This window comes from Rosa chinensis, chromosome 1 (genome assembly GCF_002994745.2).
Source record: "Rosa chinensis cultivar Old Blush chromosome 1, RchiOBHm-V2, whole genome shotgun sequence".
Taxonomy (NCBI): domain Eukaryota; kingdom Viridiplantae; phylum Streptophyta; class Magnoliopsida; order Rosales; family Rosaceae; genus Rosa; species Rosa chinensis.
In genome coordinates this window covers 53,548,555-53,571,651 of record NC_037088.1, presented here as the reverse complement: position 1 = coordinate 53,571,651, position 23,097 = coordinate 53,548,555, and the positions used below count along the sequence as shown (strand labels likewise).

At 38.2% G+C, this 23,097-nt stretch overlaps 3 protein-coding genes across 7 annotated transcripts; all 3 read left to right on the top strand.

The window, feature by feature from the left end:
- The first annotated feature begins 4,763 nt into the window (after positions 1-4,763).
- On the top strand, positions 4,764-9,160 carry LOC112182223 (uncharacterized calcium-binding protein At1g02270). Of its 2 annotated transcripts, none has more exons than XM_040517936.1 (11): positions 4,764-5,005; positions 5,115-5,288; positions 5,387-5,491; positions 5,611-5,716; positions 6,536-6,756; positions 6,855-6,931; positions 7,448-7,556; positions 7,663-7,788; positions 8,148-8,258; positions 8,333-8,440; positions 8,527-9,160. In XM_040517936.1, the coding sequence occupies exons 1-11, from the start codon at positions 5,003-5,005 to the stop codon at positions 8,770-8,772; spliced, it is 1,386 nt and encodes a 461-aa protein (XP_040373870.1). In that variant the 5' UTR covers positions 4,764-5,002; the 3' UTR covers positions 8,773-9,160. The 2 variants fall into 2 exon arrangements, with proteins under 2 accessions (XP_040373870.1, XP_024176437.1); XM_024320669.2 differs by having other exon boundaries at positions 4,769-5,005; positions 8,542-9,160.
- Positions 9,161-10,080: 920 nt separating this feature from the next.
- LOC112181988 (protein BEARSKIN1) lies at positions 10,081-12,817 on the top strand. Of its 2 annotated transcripts, none has more exons than XM_024320417.2 (6): positions 10,081-10,441; positions 10,542-10,825; positions 11,313-11,453; positions 11,564-11,884; positions 12,232-12,408; positions 12,498-12,817. In XM_024320417.2, exons 1-6 carry the CDS (start codon positions 10,252-10,254, stop codon positions 12,777-12,779), a joined length of 1,395 nt encoding a protein of 464 aa, XP_024176185.1. In that variant the 5' UTR covers positions 10,081-10,251; the 3' UTR covers positions 12,780-12,817. The 2 variants fall into 2 exon arrangements, with proteins under 2 accessions (XP_024176185.1, XP_024176175.1); XM_024320407.2 differs by having other exon boundaries at positions 10,082-10,441; positions 11,555-11,884.
- Positions 12,818-13,607: 790 nt separating this feature from the next.
- On the top strand, positions 13,608-20,354 carry LOC112169659 (NAC domain-containing protein 14-like). 3 transcript variants are annotated; one of them, XM_024306730.2, is made up of 8 exons: positions 13,608-13,767; positions 15,862-16,355; positions 16,454-16,734; positions 17,218-17,358; positions 17,487-17,756; positions 18,003-18,377; positions 18,502-18,546; positions 18,803-19,189. In XM_024306730.2, exons 2-5 carry the CDS (start codon positions 16,196-16,198, stop codon positions 17,595-17,597), a joined length of 693 nt encoding a protein of 230 aa, XP_024162498.2. In that variant the 5' UTR covers positions 13,608-13,767; positions 15,862-16,195; the 3' UTR covers positions 17,598-17,756; positions 18,003-18,377; positions 18,502-18,546; positions 18,803-19,189. The 3 variants fall into 3 exon arrangements, 2 of the variants coding, with proteins under 2 accessions (XP_024162498.2, XP_040373875.1); XM_040517941.1 differs by lacking the exon at positions 13,608-13,767 and adding an exon at positions 19,318-20,354 and having other exon boundaries at positions 15,695-16,355; positions 18,803-19,188; XR_005809599.1 differs by lacking the exons at positions 13,608-13,767; positions 15,862-16,355; positions 16,454-16,734; positions 17,218-17,358 and adding exons at positions 19,318-19,494; positions 19,615-20,354 and having other exon boundaries at positions 17,594-17,756; positions 18,803-19,188.
- Positions 20,355-23,097: the final 2,743 nt, after the last annotated feature.

The window sequence follows — 23,097 nt, the reverse complement described above, 5'->3', positions numbered from 1 at the left end:
GAAAGAAACAAGTTTCATTTCATGATGCTTACTTTCAACGAACCAAATGAGACCAAAGAGTTTAATGTACACATTAGGAATAAAAAATTATCTCTTCCTTTTTCTTCGAAATAGTAGGGAAAGTTTCAATCATGCTTATAATTCTACCAGTGGAATGATCCATATCAGACTCTGCTGCAGTTTTGGACTTGGTATTTATTTCACCTTTATGAGAAGTGGTTGAAATGTTATCAACCTTCCCATCATCTGGCTTTTTCTTTAACTTGCACAAAACCAAGTCCCCGGCCCCCTACAAGATTAAGTTGCTGTTCACTTTTAAAGTAACAGCAATGAAATATTAATGAAAAAAGAAAAAATTGGCTCTGCATGATGAATATTACTAAGTTTCTGTACACACATGCCATTGCAGTGTAAACAAGAGCACCTACGATATTGTTAGAATTAGATGGGAACAATTCTGTGTGCTGACTATTGTTGATTATACTCCAAATGTTTTAACATATACACAACCCTTTTTCTTAATTTAATTATCTGTGTACAAAATGAGAAAAATGCAATTGCAAAGTATGTTCATAGGACATATTTAGGCATGCTGACGCTTAACACAATATGTAGTCATTATCATTGGGGTCATGTAGCTCGATGCAAAGCACGAGTGTAGAAAATAGAAGTCCCACATCAAAAGAAACCCCCACAACATATAGAAGCTAAGTGATTGATTTTTAGTGAGTAGTTCTTGTACAATCGTATTTTTGATGCATGATGATTGACATTTACACTCTCATATTCTCCGACCGGTTGCACTTTAAGATGGCCAAATCTTACATCCAAAACCAAAAACCCATTATGTGTGATTCGTTAAGTTATTTGAGTTGCATGCATCTTCAGATCTTCTATATTCATTAAATATGCACTGTTATAATTTCAGGTGCAGTGCATATATATGAAGCTTAATCCTAAATGTACCTAATCAAAAATTAAATTGAGGTCCGATCCTCCAAGAGAATCATACCTAAAAATTAATACAAATGCTCCAAGAAAAGAAAACAGGTGGATCCATACGCTTTAAATACGTAGCGGACTGGATATTGACATACATAAAGCATATACATTAATACAAAGCATAATGGTGGCAGATGGATACACACATACTTATGGATCGAATTGACTAGCATAAAAACTTTCCCACTTGTAGCCATAATCAACACTATCTAGATGCTACTATCTTTTGTAATATGGTCTTACATTCAAATTTGGAGGAATAAGTATGTGGATGTACTTTGAAGATTCACAACGCTGGCGCTCAGAGATAAGATCTAAATTATTGATATTTATATTTTTCATTGTTTACTGATATTGAATATTAGATTTTGTGTGTGTGTATGTTAAATCTAACACCTTTATAGGGTTTGATATTAGGGGAGTCTAGAAAGCGCCTCACGCGCCAAGGAAAAAAGGAAAAATCCGACGGTGTGTGTTCTCTCCCGGCCGGACGCTGCCGGCATTCCAGCCGCTGCGATCCAGCCTGGGAGAGGATGATGTTTCGGAGATGGGGGGGGGGGGGGGGGGGGGTTCAAGGGCAGCAGTGTGGTCTAGTGAGGGTGGATGGGCCTTCGGTTCTGGGCGGGGCAGATCGAACTCGATCTGACCCTCTTGGATCTGGGGCGACGGCGGAGGTGTAGCAGTGACAAATTTCAGATGTCCGGTGGTGGTTTCTGATGTCACCAATCCTGCGTGGGCTGTGGCCGTGGCGGTTCAGATTGGATCAAGGAGGTGGAGATCCCGAAATGGATATGTCTTTACTTCGATTTGGGACCGTTTTGTGGTCGTCTGCCTGGTGTAAGGGTTGGTTGTGGCGTGTCAAGGAGGTGCAGCGGCGGAAGACTTCGGCGCGGCGGTGTCGTGATGGCGAAGGGGCTCGTTGGCGGCAGGGGTGGCTGCTTGCAGCTCGTGCCCTAGGGAAGTGGGGTTTGGGCTGGCCCACTGTTTTTGGGCTTCTTAGGTGTTTTGTTTCCAATTTAGTTTGTTACTGTTTTTTTCTAGTTGTTGCTTTCGTGAAAATAAGTCCCTCCTTTTGTGAGCGAGGGGTTGGGGGTTTATGGGTAGTGTCGATGCCATTGTTATGGTGTCATGGTAGTTCTGGGGTGTCATGGTAGTTCTGGTGTGTCATGGTCTGGTCTTTGGTCGGTGTTTTTTGGTTATCAACGTAATGGTGAATCACCCTTACATGTGGTCTGGCGGTATTGGGTCGCGGTGTCCGAACGGGTGAAAACAGTTCATCGTAATGTTGGTGGCTGGGTTGTATCGGTACAGGTTTAGCTGGTACTCATTGTGTATGAGCGTAAAATTTGGTTAGGGGTTGGGCCTTTTTGGCTCATGGCAGTCACTCATGTTGACGGTTCTGTAACTATGGATCCAATGCTATGTAGTTTGGTTATTAATGGAATTTTCATCATTCTCAAAAAAAAAATATTAGATTTTTTTTTTCCAGAATTTTGTTTTAGTTGAATGTACATGTTTTCTCCAAAGTCCAAACTTAATTTTTGTATAATTTTCATCAATATCTAATGTTTTCTTGATATGTCCATTATAATCAATGTTTTCATGGATCTTGATATTTGTTTATACTCGATATTTGCACATAGGAATGATCTATAAGTTGGAAAAGTAGTTATATAATCTCCTGAGCATTATTTAGAATGTTCAATCAGTCCATCAACTTGTTTAGCTACAAGCAGAATTATTGAGTGTACATATTACTTTACCAGTACCGACATCGATCTGGATATATTCGTACAATTCATTATAAACTTCTATCGAAATATGTAAGCAATCACTCCTAAATTTCTAAATATACTAACATTTTGACAAATCATGCACCAATATCATGTAAAATATAGGGTTGACGATCAATAAAGAAGTCATTGCTTATTTATAAGTTGTTACGCACCAGTCCAAAGACTTCACATTCTTTATGAATAATACATATACAGAATGCTCCAACTTCTGCACTACGAAATGAACTAAGAATATAATTCTTTGCATTTGTGGTATACTGCTATGTGATGCAAAAAAGGAGGCATCCGGAATTGCCATGTATAAGGGTTTAACCAAATTAACTTCGCATTTGGCAAAGAAGAAAATTTGGTGCACCGACGTACACTGTGGTCTCTTTGCTTAGTTTTTTCCGAGTTAAGTTTGCGCGTTTGATCTCCAATGTCATGTGACATGCTTCTTGCTATAGGATGTGAATCATGTGATAGAATCTGTCGGTTTTCAAACTCTCAAACTATACATGCATGCTTCCTAATGAGTTATGGTTATGTTTCAAGATAGACACTTGCCGAAAACAAGGCTACTACTTAAGACACACTTAAAAACATTTAAGTTTTTATGATAATTGGTGATGCTGGTGTTTTTTCCTGATGCTATCGGTGTCCATCAGTGGTTATGGTCATGGCTCATGCGATAATATGCCAGTGCCGAGCCTCGCTGGTGCCGGCCAGCAGTTATTGGAGCGGGAAACCTTGGTGGTGTCACATACATTTAAGGATTTATTTCCGGTCTTCGATCTAATTATTTCTCGTACTGAACTTGTTTGGAGCAAAATATTAAAAGTTCTTTAAATTAGTAGTTCGACTCCACTTCATCAATAAAGGCTTCTCAATTCATGGGGTGGATTACTTATTGCTATTTAAAAAACAAAAAACTGAAATACTTTGGACAAGAATCATGATATGCTCTTGACCTAGTATTCTTGCAAGTGGCCTAGTGGTTCTTGCCTAGTTGGATGTGCTCCCCAACCTAGGTTCGAACCCCGAAGCTGTCAAAGTGGCCAGACACTGTACTGCAATGCACAGTTGGAGCATTTCACATGCGCCGAAAGAGTTTATCTTGGGCCTAGAAAGCCTTTGGGTTCCCCTTGACAAAATTAACAAAAAAAATATATATGCTCTTGACCTAACTACATGGTTTTCATTTAGGTAATCTAAGATCCTACTTTAGATTTTATTTTTCTTAATGCCAACTTGCCAAGGTATTCTTGCTACTCAAGTTTATTAGCCAGTCGTGTTACCATTTGGCACATTAGAATCAGAAAAAATCTTTTCGATAACTTTTGATGTGCAATGTTACTCAATTCATATAGCTTTCGGTGACGAACAAGAAAAAACAAGTAGGAAAGGAATCTTTTATATATAATTGCTGCGAAGATAACCTCGTCGACAATTTACTTTATTATGTAAAGCTCCTTTTAGTTGGAGTAGGAACCAATCATGCAAAATCCCAGTATAAGTAATCAACATCATGAAATTTAAATGGCATCATATATTGCACTACGATCTCAAACTAAATAAGATCGTATCATTTTATTTCTTATCTTAGTTACTTGACAATTATAGATTTTTTTTTATATTTTAAATTATAATTGTTTAGGTAACAATAAGATCTCAGAGTTAGTATCCGCTATAGAGAAAAAAAAAATTTAAATTATTGATCATACGAACTAACTCCACAACTCGTGCAACGAGTAGATCAATATTAACTGAGTCGGCGAGGTTCACGACCTTCCTTTTGATCATAGTTAGGGTTTAAGAACTAGATACTAGTCATTATATTATATAAACAATGAAGATTGAAGATGGCAATTACAGCGTAAATCCTAGCTGTACCCTACAAAACCCTTCTCATATTTTCATCGAGTGATGATAGAAGCATGGAAGCTTCGCCTTTGGACCCTACCACCACTAGAAAAGACTAGATTCATTTCTATCCTTACCCCGCACGACAAAAAGTCTCAACCTCTTTGTTCTAATCCCCTCTCTATAAACGAACTACATGTAAGTGATGAAATCCAAGCATTGCTTTTAAACCCTCCACACCCACAACTACATCCTTAGCAAAGATTGCAACTTTCTCCAAAACCCATCGCACTTTCTCTCATTTTTTCTCAGCAAATTTAGCGACTTTATCATCATTAAGAACAGTTGCAAGGAGTTTTAACATGGTATGTGAATAATGTCAATCTCTTTGTTTCTGTACATAGATTTGGTTCTGTTTTGTTGGGTTTGGAATCTTGGAGCTCATTTTTGAGTTACTGGGTATTTGAAACACAGGTGGCAAACCGTAGTATGAGAGACAAAGACTCCAATCCTAATGTCCGTGAGAGCCTTTCAAGAAGCTTTGTATCAGTGGAGGAGCCAAAGCCAGAGACAAGGGCAGGGCCTGGCTTGATTTCCTGTACTACTTTCAATATTCTGGCTCCAATCTACAAACGACTCGATCAACTGGTCCACAAACTCTCCCATTTTGCTTATGAATCTGTTGAGTTGCTTATTGTTTTTGATTGTGTTCTGAAGTTTTTCATTGTTCTTGTGGTGTGGAACAGAATCAAGGGCTTCGTGAGAGTGAATTCAGCTCATTCTGGGTGACTAGGAATCAGAAGATTTTGGATTGGTTACTGTATGAATCGTCTACTATTATATGTCTCCAGGTGATCTTTATGTACCCTTTTGCTCTTTTGTGCTGAATTTCTGTCTAAACTGAAAAAAGTGAACCTTTCAGTTTCTGTCCAACTATATGAGCTGAATAGACCCTTTTTTGTAAAATTAGGAGTTCTGGGTTGGAAATGAAGAATTTGTGAATATGTACCTGAAGAGGCTTGGTGATGCTGGCTATAGTACCTTCAAGCTTGCCCGAACTAACAACCGTGGAGATGGTATGTTATTACCTTTAATCGGTCCCTTTCCATCTCGGTTCAAACTTTAGATACATTGGACTTGTTTGGCATCATTCCTTTTGCTGTTAAATTTGGTAAACTTATAATCTTATTACTTTTTCAACTTTAGTTGAGCTGTATAACTGGAAGTTCTGATTAAACATGTACATAATTCTTGACACATGTAGTTTAATTTGATGGATTCATGTTTTACGTAGTTACATAGGTTTCTACCGTCAATAATCTATAATTCATTTATGTTAGAGTAACTGAAGATCCATGCAATCAAAACTGATGTTCAGTTTTGATTCTTTGTATTTATACCATTGAATACTGTTTATAACTTATTGTAACAGTAGCGTAACAGTAGCATAACAGTCAAATTACCTTAGCTATATAATAGTACACTGTAATCAGAATGAATCAATATAGAAAACACATTTTCTACATGGTATCAGAGCTCTGCTGACCAAACCTCTTCATAAGCAACGTCATGCTTATCTTACTGGCAAACTTGTTCGTGCAGGCCTGTCCAGTTTGAGGGAGGGTGTTAGAGTAACTGAAGATCCATGCAATCATTCTTTGTATTTATACCATTGAATACTGTTTATAACTTATTGTAGCAGTAGCATAACAGTCAAATTACCTTAGCTATATAATTGTACATTGTAATCAGAATGAATCAATATAGAAAACACATTTTCTACAATTTATTTCTATGATTCTTGTCATGAACTGATGACTGAAGCGAGCTCCTGTAACTCCGTTAATACTGCTGCATGCTGTATGGGGTTGACTTGTTTTATGTGCTCTATACAGGTCTGCTGACTGCCGTTCGAAGTGATTTCTTTAGAGTTTTAAACTATCGAGAGTTGCACTTTAATGATCTTGGAGACCGTGTTGCTCAGCTATTACATGTTCAGTTAACTGCTCCCTTCTCACAAATCCAGAGAGGCAACCTTCAACAAGAAATTCTTATTGTGAACACTCACTTGTTATTTCCTCATGACTCCAGTCTTTGTATTGTAAGATTGCATCAGGTATTAAAAATATATCCTTTATCATGTCAAGTTTTATGCATATCATGGTTCATTGCTGCTGTAGGCTTACCTCAGTGTCCTATCCTTTCTTTGAATAGGTTTACAAAATTTTGCAATTTGTGGAGGCTTATCAAAACGAAAACAAGCTAAACCATATGCCCATCATACTTTGTGGGTGAGTTTCGCTTGTCTTTCTCTATTAATGTTCAGTTACAAAGCTCTTCCATGTAATACTTTAACCTGGTGAGAGGTACTACTAGTGAACCACCCACTATTGTAGATAATTGTCTCTTTTCCGATGTGGGAATTTTGCATGCCCAAGAAGTAATTGGAACCAATAGTCTGCTTTATTTTACCATCCCAAAATCAATTTATGTACATCCACCAGGTGTGGGGTGTGTTATCTTAAATGGTCTCACTGATGAAAACTTGTACGTTGTTGCCACTTTTCTGATGTGGGACTCTTACATTCAACATATTGAATCAAACCTTTAAAATGCATATCCTTTTGAAGGTGCTAGTTTAAAGGATATACCTCTTGGTGTTGCACCAAAGACCTGGAATCAAATTCTCACCTTCACATACAAAAGAATTGTAAGATTGAGAGGTCATCTCTAGTTGTATAGCCTCTGTTGAACCAGAGAATCGAATGTTCATTCTCATTTATGTATTCATGTATTATTTTCTGCAGTGACTGGAATGGAAGCAAGCGTGGTCATGTGTACAAGTTTCTTAGATCACAGGGGTTTGAATCAACATATGACACTGCTCATCAATATACTGACAATGATGCCCACAAGGTTGGTTTTTCTGGATATCGATTTTGAACTCATTGAATTACTTGGTTATATCTGCATAGTGCATATCATTTATACTCATTGCAGATTTCTTCTTTATTTTCTACAGTGGGTTAGCCACCGCAACCATAGGGGAAACATCTGTGGAGTCGACTTCATTTGGCTTTGTAATCCAAACAAGTCCCGTAAACCATTAAAGACCAGTTGGTGTGAAGCTGTTTTTGGAATATTAAGGGTAAGCATTTCGTTCACCCAAGTCTCTAGTGTAATATTGTACCATTCATCTTTTTTTCCCCCCATCTACTGTATAATTCCTTGATGCATAAGATGAGAACTGATTTCATGCAAGTTGATTTAATTGAAAAATAAAATAAACAGGCAAACCAGCCAGACATATAGTGCACATAAGCTCTGTTCAAAATACTTCCAGAGTGTTGCATTCTGGCAGATTTATAGTGCTCATAATCTGTTAAAACTGTTCCAGGATGATGCATCTGATCTTAAAATGCAAGCAAGCTTTGATAAAATGTATAGATTATCAGCCCTTCTGATCTTTCCGCATCTTATGCTGATTTATCTATTTATTTTTTTCAGCGCCAGCTTCGAAAAGCTTCGATGGCTGAAAATGATGCATTTGCCTTTTTGAAGGGCGACAACCATGGTGATTTTATTACTTCCTCTGCTTTCTGTGAAGCACTCCGTCAGGTTTGCTCTATTCACTGTCACTATAATGAAGTTCAAGTAGAAAGATAAGACTTGCTTATATAAGATTTTTTCAGGTTAATTTAATTGGTCATCCATCCGGACTGGGTTTCCAGGAGACGAGGGATCTCTGGATCCAAGCAGACACAGATGCAAATGGTGTCCTTGATTATGAAGAATTCAAGGTAACTTTATCATCCATAACTTCTGGGATTTTGATTTCCTATAGTCTCAGCTTTTATCTTGCATAAGCTTTGTCCTGATGTAATAGTCATTGGCATTGCAGAATATGATCTGGAGTTGTACAGGGTCAGACCAAAAGGAAAGCCTCACTGGGAGTAGAGAGGAGTCTGAGGAAGGCACCAAGGAAGCCCTTGGATTGATGGTGAAGAATGCAGTTCTTTACCCAAGTGAGGCGGAGAGGGGAATATGGCCTGAAAATTATACACTTTCGGATCATGCTAGACTGACTGTTGTACTTTCACCAGAAAACATGTGGTGTTGTTCTCAGTCATAAATCATTCTCAAGAGACTTGTGGATTAGTGGAGCCGAAGGGGATTTGTAAATCTGTAGGAACCTTGTATAGCCGACAGAGACCAATCCCTTTCAGGCTCCAGGTTCATGAGTGTTTATGGATTAAAGTGTTTCCATGAAAAAAAGAAAAAAGAGTCATTTTGGAGTAGAGAATTTTCTTTCTGTATGATAGTCTTCATTCCAATGTACTGTTTCTCGCTAGCCTTGGCCAGTTTTATTTAGGCAAGGAGCAGAAACAACTGGATTTTGAAGGACCCCAATTAAAGCATTCTTCTTCCTAAATATCCCGTTTATGATTTGGTGGTTGTTATTTACAAGTAGATTATTGATTGATGGAACAGATCACTGAAGCAACTTTCTCATGAACAAACTCTAAACTAGTATTACCGGGGACAGAAGAACAGATAACGACCTTTCACCTCACTGCACTACTGCCTGTCTACTTCTTTTTGTTGCCATGCACAGAACGGTCTAAATTGAAAGATACATACCAATACTAAATCACTTTCTGTGGAGATCAAGTAAAATCACCATGGATGGTTCATCCAACGATCATTACCGATGATCATCTATCTAGATCTCAACCAAGGGTAGTGATTCACTTCAAGCATTCGCAAACAATCATTCTCTCTGTTAGTGTAGGCTAAGAGACAAAAGAGTTTGAGGAGACTGGTTAGTGAAGGAGAATTGCCGGTACACTGCTTGGGTCAAAGTTTGACTTTATATTTCGTGTCAAGTCGACTACTCATTTTTGTACGTAATCCAACTACTACATATGATTACCGACCTGAAATGAGTACATGAATGAGATAAATGATTTTGATACGTATATCTTCCACTATCTTTACTAACACAAATTGAATCAAACTACAAAATGCAAGCAGAACCCAATATCAAAAAGTTAATAAAAATAGATCAATTATCTCGTATTCCTACATACGTCGGATAATATGTATTCGACTCGGATTCTTTGTTCCTACTCATCTCATCTCCATTTTATGCAAGTAAACGACACTCATTTTCCCGTCTCATTTCCAAGTAGAATGAATGTTTTGGGAGTACTGAAATTACATACATTTGACACGGGAATAGATTCATTCATTCATTTGCCCAATGCATGAACACACGCAATGCTTTCGTGGAAGAGTTAAGCTTCTGAGAAGGAACAAAGAACGCGGGAACATCCTCACTTCCAGGGAACCCAACACCGTTAAGGTGCGCGGGACCCACCAAACTACGAGGTAAAATAATCCAACGTAAGGGCATATAGCCAAAGACTTTGGACCAAATAAACAAATCAATTCCATGCTATTTAATGTTTTCGTCTTCAAAGTTCAAACCCAAAACCAAGCATCACAATTCTTCTGATCATCCATGACTACTAAGCTAGGTGAGTAACAGTTTCCACAGTATTTAAGAAGCTCGACATTCTCTGTTTTTTTTTATGAAAGCTAGCCGGAGATGGCTGCGTCATCCTCAAGACATCGGGTGGGTTACCGATTCGACCCCAGAGAGCTTCCGGTGGGTTACCGATTCCACCCAACAGAGGAGGAGCTGGTCGATCACTTCCTCAAGAACAAGATGCAAGGCTGCGCCTTCGACGAGGTTCCGGAAGTAGACATCTGCAAGCACGAGCCTTGGGATTTGCCTGGTAACGAAACTGAACCCCATTTGGCTTCAATTCTGCTTCTTTCTTTTGGCTAAATGTTTTGTTCTGTCGAGGCTGAGATTATGTGAACTGGGTGTGTCAGCGTTTTCACCGTTAAGGTCGGATGATGAGGAGTGGTTCTACTTCAGTAGACCGGATTACAAGGCCGGCAAGAAACAGGGCCAGGCCAACCGGGCCACCGAGGGAGGGTTTTGGAAGATCACTGCGAAAGAGGGTACTATCAGAGCTCGGAGGTCCAAGGCTGTGATTGGGAAGAAGAGAATTTTGACCTTCTATACTGGGAAAGTTCGGAGTGGGCAGAAGACCAGTTGGGGGATTCATGAGTATTACATACCTGAAAATCTGCTTCCTAATGCTGCTAGGCAGGTGATCACTCTGTGACATTTGCTTTTCTTTGTAATATGATATCAATGTTGTGTTTGGATGTGGAAATTGAGTGATACAATTATGGGAACTGATAAGATTTCTTTGAGGATGGTTGGTTTTTAAGGGGTTTTTGTTTCGGATTCAAGAAATGACTCGAAATGGAACTTCTTTGGAGATTATGTGTTTTGGTTTATGTTCAACTACTAAAACCCTTTTGGGTTTTTGAATCTTTGATTGTTTAATAATGAGCAAACTCTATATGGGTTTTAAGTTCAGCACTGGAACTAAACCCAAAAGGGTTTTAAGTTCTCTTTGCTATGCAGCATTGTTTTCCTTGAGTTGGTTGGCTTGAAGGGGTTTTGGTTTCAGAATCAAGAACTGACTTGAAATTGAAACCCCTTTGGGGACAATGGGTTTTGGTTCAGCAACTAAACTCTTTGCGGTTTTGATTATTTACTAACACAGCCTGATGTTGTTTACTGTGTAGAGGGACTTTGTTCTCTGTCGCTTGAAGAAAAAAGATGAGAGTACTAATATTGGAGCCTGTGATGAAGGTGAACCTAGCACTAACAACGCATCTGATTTTCAGAATCTCATGGAAGTTTTTGGTAGGCAAAGTATTCCAGAGGTGAGTGTTGAGCATGAGTCTTAATTTGAAGGTTTCCTAAATGACTTTCTTCATTTAATGGTGCAAAGAAATAAACCTGCAACTAACACTTGCTTCTATAGGATTTGCAGATCACATTGCAGGAAAATACTCGGCGGCCTGAAGAAATTTTTGATACACTCTTTCCCTCTCCTGAGTCACCTCAATTACATAATTTCTCCTCCATGTTGGGAGACAATTTTCTGCATGCAAATGCCGTTAGTGATGTTCACCTTGAGTTGCAATATGGATTTCAACCTGATGATTCGGAAGATGAGGAATTCAACGTGAACTCTTATTTGGTTGACGATGGTGATTACTCCTTGGAAGAAACATCACGCACTACTCGGCTCAACCACTCAAGCGAGCCAAAGTCGGTGGTTAAGGTGTATGATGAGGGTATACATCAACAGGTAAAGAAGTACTTTCCATTGGCTATTGAAGAAGCAGTTCAGTTGGACTGCCTAATGGACTTCAGTATTTATATCTATAGGAGGATATCAGGACTCTTTATAATGTGCTCGTCACTCACATTATTACACTTAATAATGTGTTTCTCACCCACAATATTGCATTCTCTTTCTCACCCACAATATTGCATTCTCTTAACTCTCAAGTGATATTCTCCTAAAGAAGCTGAAACTTGTGGTAAAGTCATATTTTGAGTTGTGTTTATTACTTGTGCTATAACCACTCAGGCTTTGCTTCACATTTTCGAGGCTTTGGAAACTTATTCATGTTTTAACACTTATTTCTTCAGAGCATGAGTTCACCTGTTGCTTCAAGCCTGCCCATACGAGATGCAAATGTTATGCTTCTTAAGTTCTCGCAGAAGAATGCTTCCCCTGTCAACGTTGCTGCTAACTTACCTCGGAAAGAGCTGCAGGCTGACTTTGGCAGTCATATGCTTTCTCACCTTGGTCCACAGGAAGTCAAGGTGAAAAAATTAGAACTGCAGCTCAAAGAAGTAATTTCTTTTGAAGCTTTGAGCAAGCTATTTCAACAAACTTTGATTTCATTTTGCAGTACACAAGCAAGTTGTCCGAGATGCCTAAGCCTAAGCCGGAGCCTCCAACGCCTAAGCCTAAGCCTGTGGAGCCTCCAAGCAATGATGAAGGAAAGGGTATGAAGCAGAAACAAACTGGAACAACCATCAGCGATTGGAAGAGTTCATTCATTGTCTGGAAGGAATCCCCATTAATCCTTAGATCATATCCTCCAGCAGTATACACTTGTTACATGATAGGAGGCTTGGTTTTGTTCATATTTTTTGTTGAGGAACTAATTTCATATGGGAAGTGGTACTAGACTGGCCAGAAAATAGTCGACTTTCGATTGTTCTGTCACACGTGTAGTTAACTAATTATTCCAGTCTTACAAGCTAACTTTTTGTAATTACGTCCTTATGGGTTACGTCCTTACGAAAGGGAGATTTATGCTATTAGATCAAATGATACTGGGCCAATGTATTCATATTCTTGTAATAAACCAAATTAATAGATAAATGAAATCCGTTTAAATTGAACCGTTCATGTTAATAATAGTAAATCACAATTATGAATACCCGAATGACTATCATTTTGACTAAAAATTTGTAAAAATAGTCTATACATAGAGACAAAAAACTGAATGATCGAGATGTTGATATTGTGAGATCCCGAATTTTGAAGTTGTTCAAATTTTATTTTTGAGGTTAAAAATGAAAAATAGTTGTTGCCATGAGTTCGCAGCATTTTTCGAGTTCTCGAGCTATTTTAAATAAATTTTTCAAGTCTACTCAGAAGAAAATGATATGCTGACGTGACGAGTTCTTATTGGCTATTAGGTGACATGTGGCAGGTGACGAGAGAGCAGCTGGTCATGACGTCATTCACGGGGATGGCGATGACATCAACAAGGGGATTAGTCACATAAAAAGGGCAACAAACAGTGGAATATTTTTTTGTGTGAAACATGACACCAAGTGTACACTCCTTGTTGACACGTGTCAATTGGGGGGCCTATAAATGTATGTGTTGGGACCAGCAGCTCTTAGTTTCTTTCATTTTCTCCGTTCTCTCTCTACTCTCCCCTCAATTTTTCTCACTCTAGCTCTCTCTCTCTCTCTCAAACTTCGACGGATCATAACTTTTGATCTGTAATTCCAATTCAGAATCAGCAAAAGCTACAGATTCATTTTGATGCCTCTTTCTATCTATGGAGGTTTTAATTAGATCCAACAGTTATTTCTAGAAGGCTTGTTTTCGGAGGCTCGATTTACGATTGATATTCTGAGAGGCGAATGCGTATTGTCAAGGTGAGTGAGTTGTGTAATATATTTCAAATATTTTTATTTGCTACAAAATGATGGAAAAGCATGATTTTATCTATTTACGAAATATCTTTATATTTTCAAGTGAAACATGTTTATTTGCGAAGTATGTGGGGTTTATATATAACATGTGCTGGATCCATTGTTTGACTAGTCATGGAATTTGTAAACTTCTTGGTTGATTATGCTGAGGTAAGGATGTGTCACAAGGTGGTATAGGGCTAGAGAAAGTCATTAGGGTTCCCATGGGGTGCACTAACTTGAAGGGTAGTCAATAAGAAGGGATGATGTGATGTGATGAATTGCGGTGAATTGTTGTGTATACGATATACTACTTTCTAGCGTGTGTAAAATGACATGGCTTTACTGACATTTTACATGATCTACTCACTGAGCGCGTAGTTTTGCTCATCCACCCATCTTTAGTATCTTTTGCAGAGAAGTATTAAGAGTTTATCAAGCCGGAAATGAGTTGGATGAGCCTAGAATGAAGAGTTTATTTACATTTTGTTTTGTAATGCTTATACCTCGGATTTGGTGTTTGGTGGTTAAAATCCATTGACATCGGATCCGGGGCGTGACAGATATGTGATCGAAAAGTGGGTCCTATAATTCTACAAGTAGTGGCATAGTTAAAACTTGTAATAAGAGCTAGGGGTCAAAAATATAGTTCAACTTTCAAGTTAGAGTTTACATTTAAATAATAAACTAGAAAATTGGCCCGTGCTTTGCCATGGGTTTTGTTCTTGTATAGAAAGTAGAAGGATCAAATATAGGGAGGCTATGGACGGGAGATCATGGCTGTGTGCATATCAAACAAAGTCTATATCAATTCAAAGCTCAGACACCGAATAACAAAACTACTAAAAGATGGCAGCCTGTAACTAAGAGGTATATGATAGATGCGAAATTGTGGTAGAAGACCAGGGGTAAAATCATCAGTTTAATGTTACATTAACAGTTGTGAATAGTAAACTTCTCTTTCATATATAGTATAATTTATACTCAATAAACAATGAAAGAAAAAAGAGACAAATCTTAATTTCTTTACAAGGTGTGACTTAAATCTATAGCACATGGAGATTTTATTTAAAAACTAGATAAAAGAATCATGAAAAGCGTCAAAGCGAAATGAATAACAAGAGTTAGAGGGGTCAACAAGAACCTTCCAAGCATGTTAAGCAAAAAATATAAGATATTTATAACAGAAAACCCTTGAAGGTCATTTGACCCTCCTCGACTAACTATACTACTATAGCTAGCTACACTCATGGCTACAAAGTATCCACTTAAAATGGTTTTAAAAGAAAAAAATTATGTCAATCCCGTTAGAAACCAACATTATGTCAATCCCGTTGGAGGAAGGACTTGTATTATATCAATCCCGTTAGAAACCAACATTTTCACTACTATAGTTCGTTTGGATTCACCAAACTAAACAGAAGCAGCAAAATCCAAAGTAATTAGCACGAAGACAAAACATAGGTCGTTGATCACTTCCATTTTTGATCAATTGTGATTGAGTGAGTGAGATAGTGACAGTAACCTCAACTCTACACATTAGGCAAAATCATCGAGTCCAACACCATCATCACCACTAAAACTTGAAACTACCACAGGAACATTGTCACCCAACGCAACAAATGAGAGAAGAAGTAGCCAGAGAATGGCCATAGCCTCTATTGGCGAGCAAAAGAGGAAATCAGAGAAGCCTCTGCCGCAAAGGGGAGGTTCTCAAACCCTAGCAGAGAGACGACTAGGTCAGATATATTCAAAAACTAGATAAAAGAATCATGAAAAGCGAAAGAAATAACAAGAGCTAGAGGGATCAACAAGAACTTCACAAACATGTTAAGTAAAAAATATAAGATATTTATAACAGAAAAGCCTTGAAGAGGGTCAAATGACCCTGCTCGACTATAGCTCGACTATAGCTAGCTACACTCGAGCCTACAAAGTATCCCCTTAAAATGGTTTTTTTTTTTTTTGAAAACAAAAAATTCTCTTGGAGGAAAGACCTTGTATTATATATAGACACACGCTGACACACGTTATATGGGTATTCACTATTTCTTGTAGTTTTATTTTGCTTTAGAAAAGAATCCATCCGTATATATAGTCACGAGTACAATACAGTGTCTTCCATCAACTTTAGCTTCTCATGACTGATAATGTGAGACGGGGAATCAATCTAGCATATAGAAACCAACATTTTCACTGCTATAGTTCGTTGGGATTCACCAAACTAAACAGAAGCAGCAAAATCCAAAGTAATTAGCACGAAGGCAAAACATAGGTCGTTGATCACTTCCATTTTTGATCAATTGTGATTGAGTGTGAGAGTGAGTGAGTTGAGTGTGAGACCAGGAGAGTAACCTCAACTCTACACATTGTCTCTTGATGAAAGTCAGAGATGGCAACAGCAGCAGTAGAACTTCGAGTGGGTTTCAGATTCCACCCCACAGAAGAGGAGCTGGTCAATTACTACCTCAACAACAAGATACAAGGCCACGACTTTAACGACATCATCCCTGAAATGGACATCTGCAGCTACGAGCCTTGGGATTTGCCCGGTAACGAAGCCAACCCCATTTTGCTTCAGTTCTCCTCCTTTTTTTGTCTAAATGTTTAGTTTTGTCGAGACTGAAATTTTGTAAACTGGGTATGTCAGGGTTTTCATTGATAAAGTCTGGTCAGGAGTGGTTCTACTTCAGTAAACCGGATTACAAGTTCAGAAATAACCGAAGCCGGGCCAACCGGGCCACCGAGAGAGGGTTTTGGAAGATTACTGGGAAAGAGCGTGAGATCAAAGCTCGAGAGTCCAAAGCTGTCGTTGGGAAGAAGAGGACTTTGACTTTCTATAAAGGGAAAGTTCGGAGAGGCCAGAAGAACAATTGGGTTATCCATGAGTATTACATACCTGAAACTTTGCTTCCTAATGCTGCTAAGCAGGTGATGGTGATCGCTCTCTGAACATTAGCTTCTCTTTGCTACATATATGATATCAATGTTGTGTTTAAGTGTTTTAGATATAGAAATTGAGTGATTCTACGTATTTTATAGCATTGTTAGGAATTTTTATGATGATTGTTGGCTTGAAGGGGTTTTGGTTTTGGAATCTAAGAAATGACTTGAAATAGAAACCCCTTTGGACCCAATGGGTTTTCGTCTAAGTTCAACACTAAAACCCTTTGGGGTTTTGCTTCTCTTTGCAATGTGATATACATGCTGTGTTATAGGTACAGAAATTAAGTGATACTATGCAGCATTGTTAAAAATTTCATTTGAGGATGGTTGGGTTTTGGTGAAGGAATAAGAAATGACTCGAAATCAAAACCCCTTTAAGGCCAATGTGGTTTTGTCTAAGTTCAACTACTATTCCAACCCTTCTGTGTTTTGATTAATTAATGGTTGAGCTACTTTCTAATTGTGTAGAGGGACTTTGTTCTCTGTCGCTTGAAGAAAAAAGATGAGAATACTGAGATTGGAGCCTGTGATGAAGGTGAACCTAGGACTAACGATCAATCTGATTTTGAAAATCTACTAGCACTTGTTCATACGGCGGGTGTTCCAGAGGTGAGGAAATGTTGAGCATGAGTGCTCTTAATTTAAAGGTTTCTCAAATGAACTTCTTCATTTAATTGTGCCCAAAAAGAGCAAATTTGTAACTAAAACTTAATTATGATTCGCAAATCACAATGCAGGAAAATACTCGACCTGAAGAAATTTTGGGTTCACTCTTTTCCTCACGGGCATCACCTGAGTTGCCTCAATCTGATGATTATTTCTCCTCCATGCTGAGAGGCAATTTTTAGCATGCAAATGCTGGTAGTACTATCCATATCGAGACGGAAGATGAAACAGAGTTCTTGAAGTCAATTTTCATTGATCAGGATGATTACTCCTTCGAAGAGGAAACACACACTACTCTCAACCATTCCAGTGTGGATAAAAGAATTCTAGAAGCTGCACAGGTAAATAATTACTCTCCATTAGCTACTGAAGGAAGAGTAGTTCATGAACCTCAATATTTTTTTTATCAATAGGAGAATATCATGAGGACTCTTTCTAATGTTCTTGTCACTTGAATAATTATAGTTAATGATATGCTTGTGACCACATTTTGCAGTCTCATCAGTGATAGTCTCCCATAAAAGCTTGAATCTTTTGGTGAAGTCAATTTCTAATTTTTTTTTTTTTTTTGGCCACTTTTTCTTCAGGGCATTACTTTACCTGTTGCTTCAAGCCTGTCCGAACGAGATAAAGATGTTCTGCTTCTTAACCAGATATTTGGGAAGGATGATGCCTCTGTTAATGTTGCAGTCAATAAACATCGGGATATTGACCGTGTTCAATCAGTGACTGACGAAATCGAGCATGAACCAAGTCCCATTTTGTTACAGGAGCCACAGGCTTCCTTTAGCCATGATGAACATTCGATTAATTGTCTCACCTTAGTCACTGATGATGAAAGTTCTATAAACAAAAGCAGGCGCAGGCACAGGCAGAGATCTAAAACCATAGTATTAGCAAGCCTCCAGGGGAAGACTGAAACTGCGCAATCATTTGATTATGGGGAAGTGCTACAAGCACATGTGAGTGAATTAAAATTGCAGCTTAGAATCATGTGGAGAACCTTTTAGAGAGTAGATATAATAAACTCTTATATTAAGCTTCAAGCAGGCTATTCCCTCTACTCAATCTCATTTCATTTTGCAGGAAAAACGTTATGTTGAGGATCAAGATATAGAAGGAGCTGGACAGGTAAAAATTTACTCTCCATTAGTTTTAGAATGAAAAAAAAATGCTCCAATGGCAATTGAACCGCAAAATTTGGATCTATAGCAGAATATCACATGCTGTTTAGGAACTACTCTCCTTAACAAGCTTCAGTCTTGTGGTAAATTCAAATTTGGAGTTGTGATGAGGGTTTGCACAGTTGAATCATTTACACATTGCTAAACTTTTTCATACTGGAGATTTAGAAACTTGTTTATATATTTGTGACTTTATTCTTCAGGCCTTTAGTTTACCTGTTGCTTCAAGCAATCTAGCCTATCCGAACGAGACAAAGATGTTGTGCTTCTTGACCGGTTATTCGGGAAGGATGATGCCTCTGTTAATGTTGCAGTCAATAAACCTTGGGATATTGACCGTGTTCAATCAGAGACTGACGAAATCGAGCATGAACCAAGTCCCATTTTGTTACAGGAGGCACAGGGTGATGGACCTAGGATTAATTGTATCACCTTAGTCACTGATGAAAGTTCTATAAACAAAGGCAGGCGCAGGCAGACATCTATAATCAGACAAACTGCACAATCATCCTTCTCATGGCACAAGGGGAAGACTGAAACTGGGAAATCATTTGGTTATAAGGAAGCGCTACAAGCACTTGTGACTGATGTGAGTGAATTAAAACTGCAGCTTAGAATCACAAGGAGAACCTTTCAGACAGTAGATATATAAACTCTTATATATATATTAAGCTTCAAGCGGGCTATTCCCTCAACTCAATCTCATTTCATTTTGCAGGAAAAACATTATGTTGAGGGTCAAGATATAGAAGCAGCTGGACAGATAAGAATTTACTCTCCATTAGTTTTTGTAAAAAGAATGCTCCAATGGCAATTGAACCGCAACATATGTATATGTAGGAGAATATCACAACATGTTTAGGAATTACTCTCCTTAACAAGCTTCAGTCTTGGGGTAAAATCAAATTTGGAGTTGTGCTGAGAGTTTGCACAGCTGAACCATTCACATATTGCTAAACTTTTTCATACTCCAGATTTGGAAACTTGTTTATATCCTTGTGAATTTATTCTTCAGGCCTTCAGTTTACCTGTTGCTTCAAGCCTATCTGGGAAGAGTGCCTTCTTGGTAAACACAGCAGCAAGTAGACCCCGATCAATGGGATCAAAGATACTTCCAACAAGTTTTCAATCAGTCTCTGAGGAAACCAAGTATCAACCATGTCCTAGTTTCCCAGTGGAGCCACAGGGTTCTAATATGCCCTCGAGGACCTTAGCAACTGACGAAAGTTCTCTATATGAAAGCAGTCACTTTGGTTTCATTCCAGAGTCCACAACTCTTCATGCCACTGGTTCTATGTTCGGGACTCATATGACCGGGCAATGCAGTTATGAAGAAACACATAGTGGATCAAAGAGTTCGTTCATTGTGTGGAAGACATCCCCAATAATCCATAGATCATTTCCCCCAATAGTGTACTTTTTTAACCTGATCAGCGGTGCATATTGGCTCCATATTTTGGCTGGGGAATTTGTTTCAAATGGGAGGAAAAGTATGAGTCTCAAACCTTTACTTATCTTTCTCAAAGAGGTCGTAATCCCAGTCTCAGTGGGAATTTCTTGTCGCGAAAGAAAGCATGGGTTTCTTTTTTCTCTTTTCTTTTGTTTCTGTTCTTATTTTCTGGCCCAGCAAAATGTGTTTTTAAGTTGGCTAGTACTTGCGGAAGCACAACAATGTTTAGAGTTGGTGTACTAGAGATTAACATTATTCCCTTCTACTGACAATTTTTAATCGTCATTATGATAGTTACATGTATGGTAACTAGCCTCTCGGCATGCCCTTTGTGCTTACCTATTTATCTATACTATTATTAAGAAAGGAGGTTTTGTTAGCCAATATCAAAATTTTGATAAAAATGACCCTAAAACATTAAAATACTTTAAGAATTAATTAAATCACAAGGGTCATTATGACAATTGCAAATTATATTTTTATTAAAAAAATAAACAAAAAAAATCCCACAAAATCCACTTTTCTCTCCCACTAGTCTCTCTCTGCAATAACTGTTTTCATCTATCATTTTTTCTTTTCTGAAAAGAAAAATACATATACATGTAGAGCATGTGTAGAGAAATGCTAGTTTTTATTTAAAAATTTTGAAAACTGAAAATTTTAAGGAAATTAAACAAAAAGAAAAATTTTTTGAAGGAAGCAAATGAGTGACAAGTTACAAACGAGGGTTTTTTTTTTTCCCTTATTTTTTATTTGTAATTTCTTGAAAGAAAAAACTGATTTTGTTTATTTTCTATTTTAGCCTTATAATATCATTTTTATCTTTTAAACAATTCAATCAATAAAAGGCATAATAGGAGTTTCAAAATTTTAACCATCATTCCCAACAATTTGCTTTATATAATAGATACTAGAAATTGTCTACACCTGATGGGTGTGGGAGTAATGGGTAGTAATGCTTAGAGTGGGTAGTTTTAGGAAAATGTTTTTAATTAGTTTTTTTATTTTGTTTATTATGTTTTGACACTTTTATACCTGATGAATAAAATGTTATCTATGATATTTTAATATTTGAGGGTTGAAACATGTAATATGGTTGGGTCATACAAAAAAAAACTGGATTGGGTTTGGAAATGAAACTGGATTGGGTTTGGCAACCAAGTAAGTGAAGGGAACTGAACCCAGCGGAATACCCATGAAAGAAGCAATAGAATGTTGACGTTGAAACAATTGCTTTCCAAGAAACACTTGAGACTTCTGTTTGTTAATGTTTTGCCCAGAAGCACAACCGTATTCTTCAAAAAACTTCATAATTGTCAACAGATTGCGCTTGTCACCACGACAAAAAATAATAATATCATAAGCAAATAAAACATGAGAAGGAGCTAGAGTGCTTCTTGGGGAAGATATGATGCTCAACCGCCGAGTAGTGACTAGTTCAAAAACACCACGACTAAGGACTTCCTCTGCCAAACAAAAAAGTAAAGGAGAGAGTGGGTTGCCTTGTCTAACCCCTCGTCCGCATGAGAAATAACCCACAGATCTCCCATTGATTAAAATTGAAAGCTTGGCAGAAAGAACGAGAACTCTGACCCATTGCATGAAAGTAGCATTAAAACCAAATGCTTGAAGAACATGCAATAGAAACTCCCATGATAGAGTATCAAAGGCCTTTGTAATATCAACCTTTATTGCCACATTCCCACCATGACATTTAGAATCCAATAGGTTAAAGCACTTCGAAGTGAACATAATACAATCCAAAATATTTCTACCCGCAACAAAAGCATGTTGTTGAGGCGAGATGATGCGGGTTGCAATGGAAGAGAAACGAAGTGCAAGAATCTTTGGGATAATTTTGAAGACAAAATTAGTGAGTGCAATAGGACAATACTGCTTAATTGAGTCAGCATGATTAACCTTTGGGATCAAAATAATTAACCCTGAGCTATAAGAAGAAGACAAGTGACCTTGAGTGAAGAAATACTGCACTGCACTGATCACATCTGCTCCCACAATGTTCCAACATGAAGCAAAAAAGTGACAATTAAATCCATCCGGTCCTGGGGCACTATCAAGATCTATAGACTTAATTGTAGTCCATATTTCTTCAGACTAAGGAATCCCTGTAAGAGCAAAATTCTCTGCGTCAGTGACCATAGCAGGAACCACCCTAGACACAAGGCTATGATCCTGATACTCTACTTGATTGGCAAAAAGATTCTGATAATATGCAACAACATGATTCTGAATAGAGATAGGATCCTCTAATACATTATCACCGTCTTGAAGAAGAGTAATTGATGAACGATTGCGACGTGCGTGACATATAGCATGAAAAAAAGTAGTATTGCCGTCCCCTTCCGCCAACCAACGAAGTCTAGATTTTTCTCGCAAAAAATTTCTTGCAGACGGATAGATTCATTTATGTAGATACCTCTACTAGCAAGGCTAGTTTGCTACCTCACCAAGCATAAACAACACCCTCATGGGATCCAACTGCTACATGCATCTCGTAGCCCTATGTTCAAGCTACGCTACGGTATCCGGAAGTCGCAAATCCGTCGCCGGGAAGCCACCTTTCCGGCCTTGCCAACATGCCCTCACAAATAGGCTTTCTAGACTATAAATAGTTGTTGCTTGTCCCACATCTAAGAAAATGTAAATGAGGGAGCCTCCTTCCCCTATAAAAGGAATGCCTCCTCCCACTTAAACACCATTCCATCTCGATCCCATTACATCTTTTGTAATCCCCTTGGGCCGCAAGGCTCGACACACTAGTTAAACATTCAAGTGGACGTAGTCTCCCGCTAAGGCGGGAGGCGAACCACTATACGTCTCGTGTCACTCTCTCTCTCTCTCTCTCTCTCTCTCTCTCTCTCTCTCTCTTCTCTCTCTTTACTTATCGTTAATTAGATCCCCACGGATCCAAATGTTAACATTGGCGCCGTCTGTGGGAAGCCAACAATTGGCTTCGTCACCTACCATGAGCTAAGTCTGCTTAGCGGAACTCAAAGAAATTTTTCCTCCTTCTTTGAGCCATTTCAA

Excerpts from the sequence above, each read along its gene's own strand:
- LOC112182223 (XM_040517936.1), top strand. Across the intron at positions 5,289-5,386 it reads ACAAACGACTCGATCAACTG|AATCAAGGGCTTCGTGAGAG; the intron begins GTCCACAAACTC and ends GGTGTGGAACAG. Across the intron at positions 5,492-5,610 it reads CTACTATTATATGTCTCCAG|GAGTTCTGGGTTGGAAATGA; the intron begins GTGATCTTTATG and ends TTGTAAAATTAG.
- LOC112181988 (XM_024320407.2), top strand. The coding sequence starts at position 10,252 with ATGGCTGCGTCATCCTCAAGACATCGGGTGGGTTACCGATTCGACCCC. Across the intron at positions 10,826-11,312 it reads TTCCTAATGCTGCTAGGCAG|AGGGACTTTGTTCTCTGTCG; the intron begins GTGATCACTCTG and ends TTTACTGTGTAG. Across the intron at positions 11,454-11,554 it reads GTAGGCAAAGTATTCCAGAG|GATTTGCAGATCACATTGCA; the intron begins GTGAGTGTTGAG and ends TTGCTTCTATAG.
- LOC112169659 (XM_040517941.1), top strand. The coding sequence starts at position 16,196 with ATGGCAACAGCAGCAGTAGAACTTCGAGTGGGTTTCAGATTCCACCCC. Across the intron at positions 16,356-16,453 it reads CGAGCCTTGGGATTTGCCCG|GGTTTTCATTGATAAAGTCT; the intron begins GTAACGAAGCCA and ends TGGGTATGTCAG. Across the intron at positions 17,359-17,486 it reads ATACGGCGGGTGTTCCAGAG|GAAAATACTCGACCTGAAGA; the intron begins GTGAGGAAATGT and ends ATCACAATGCAG.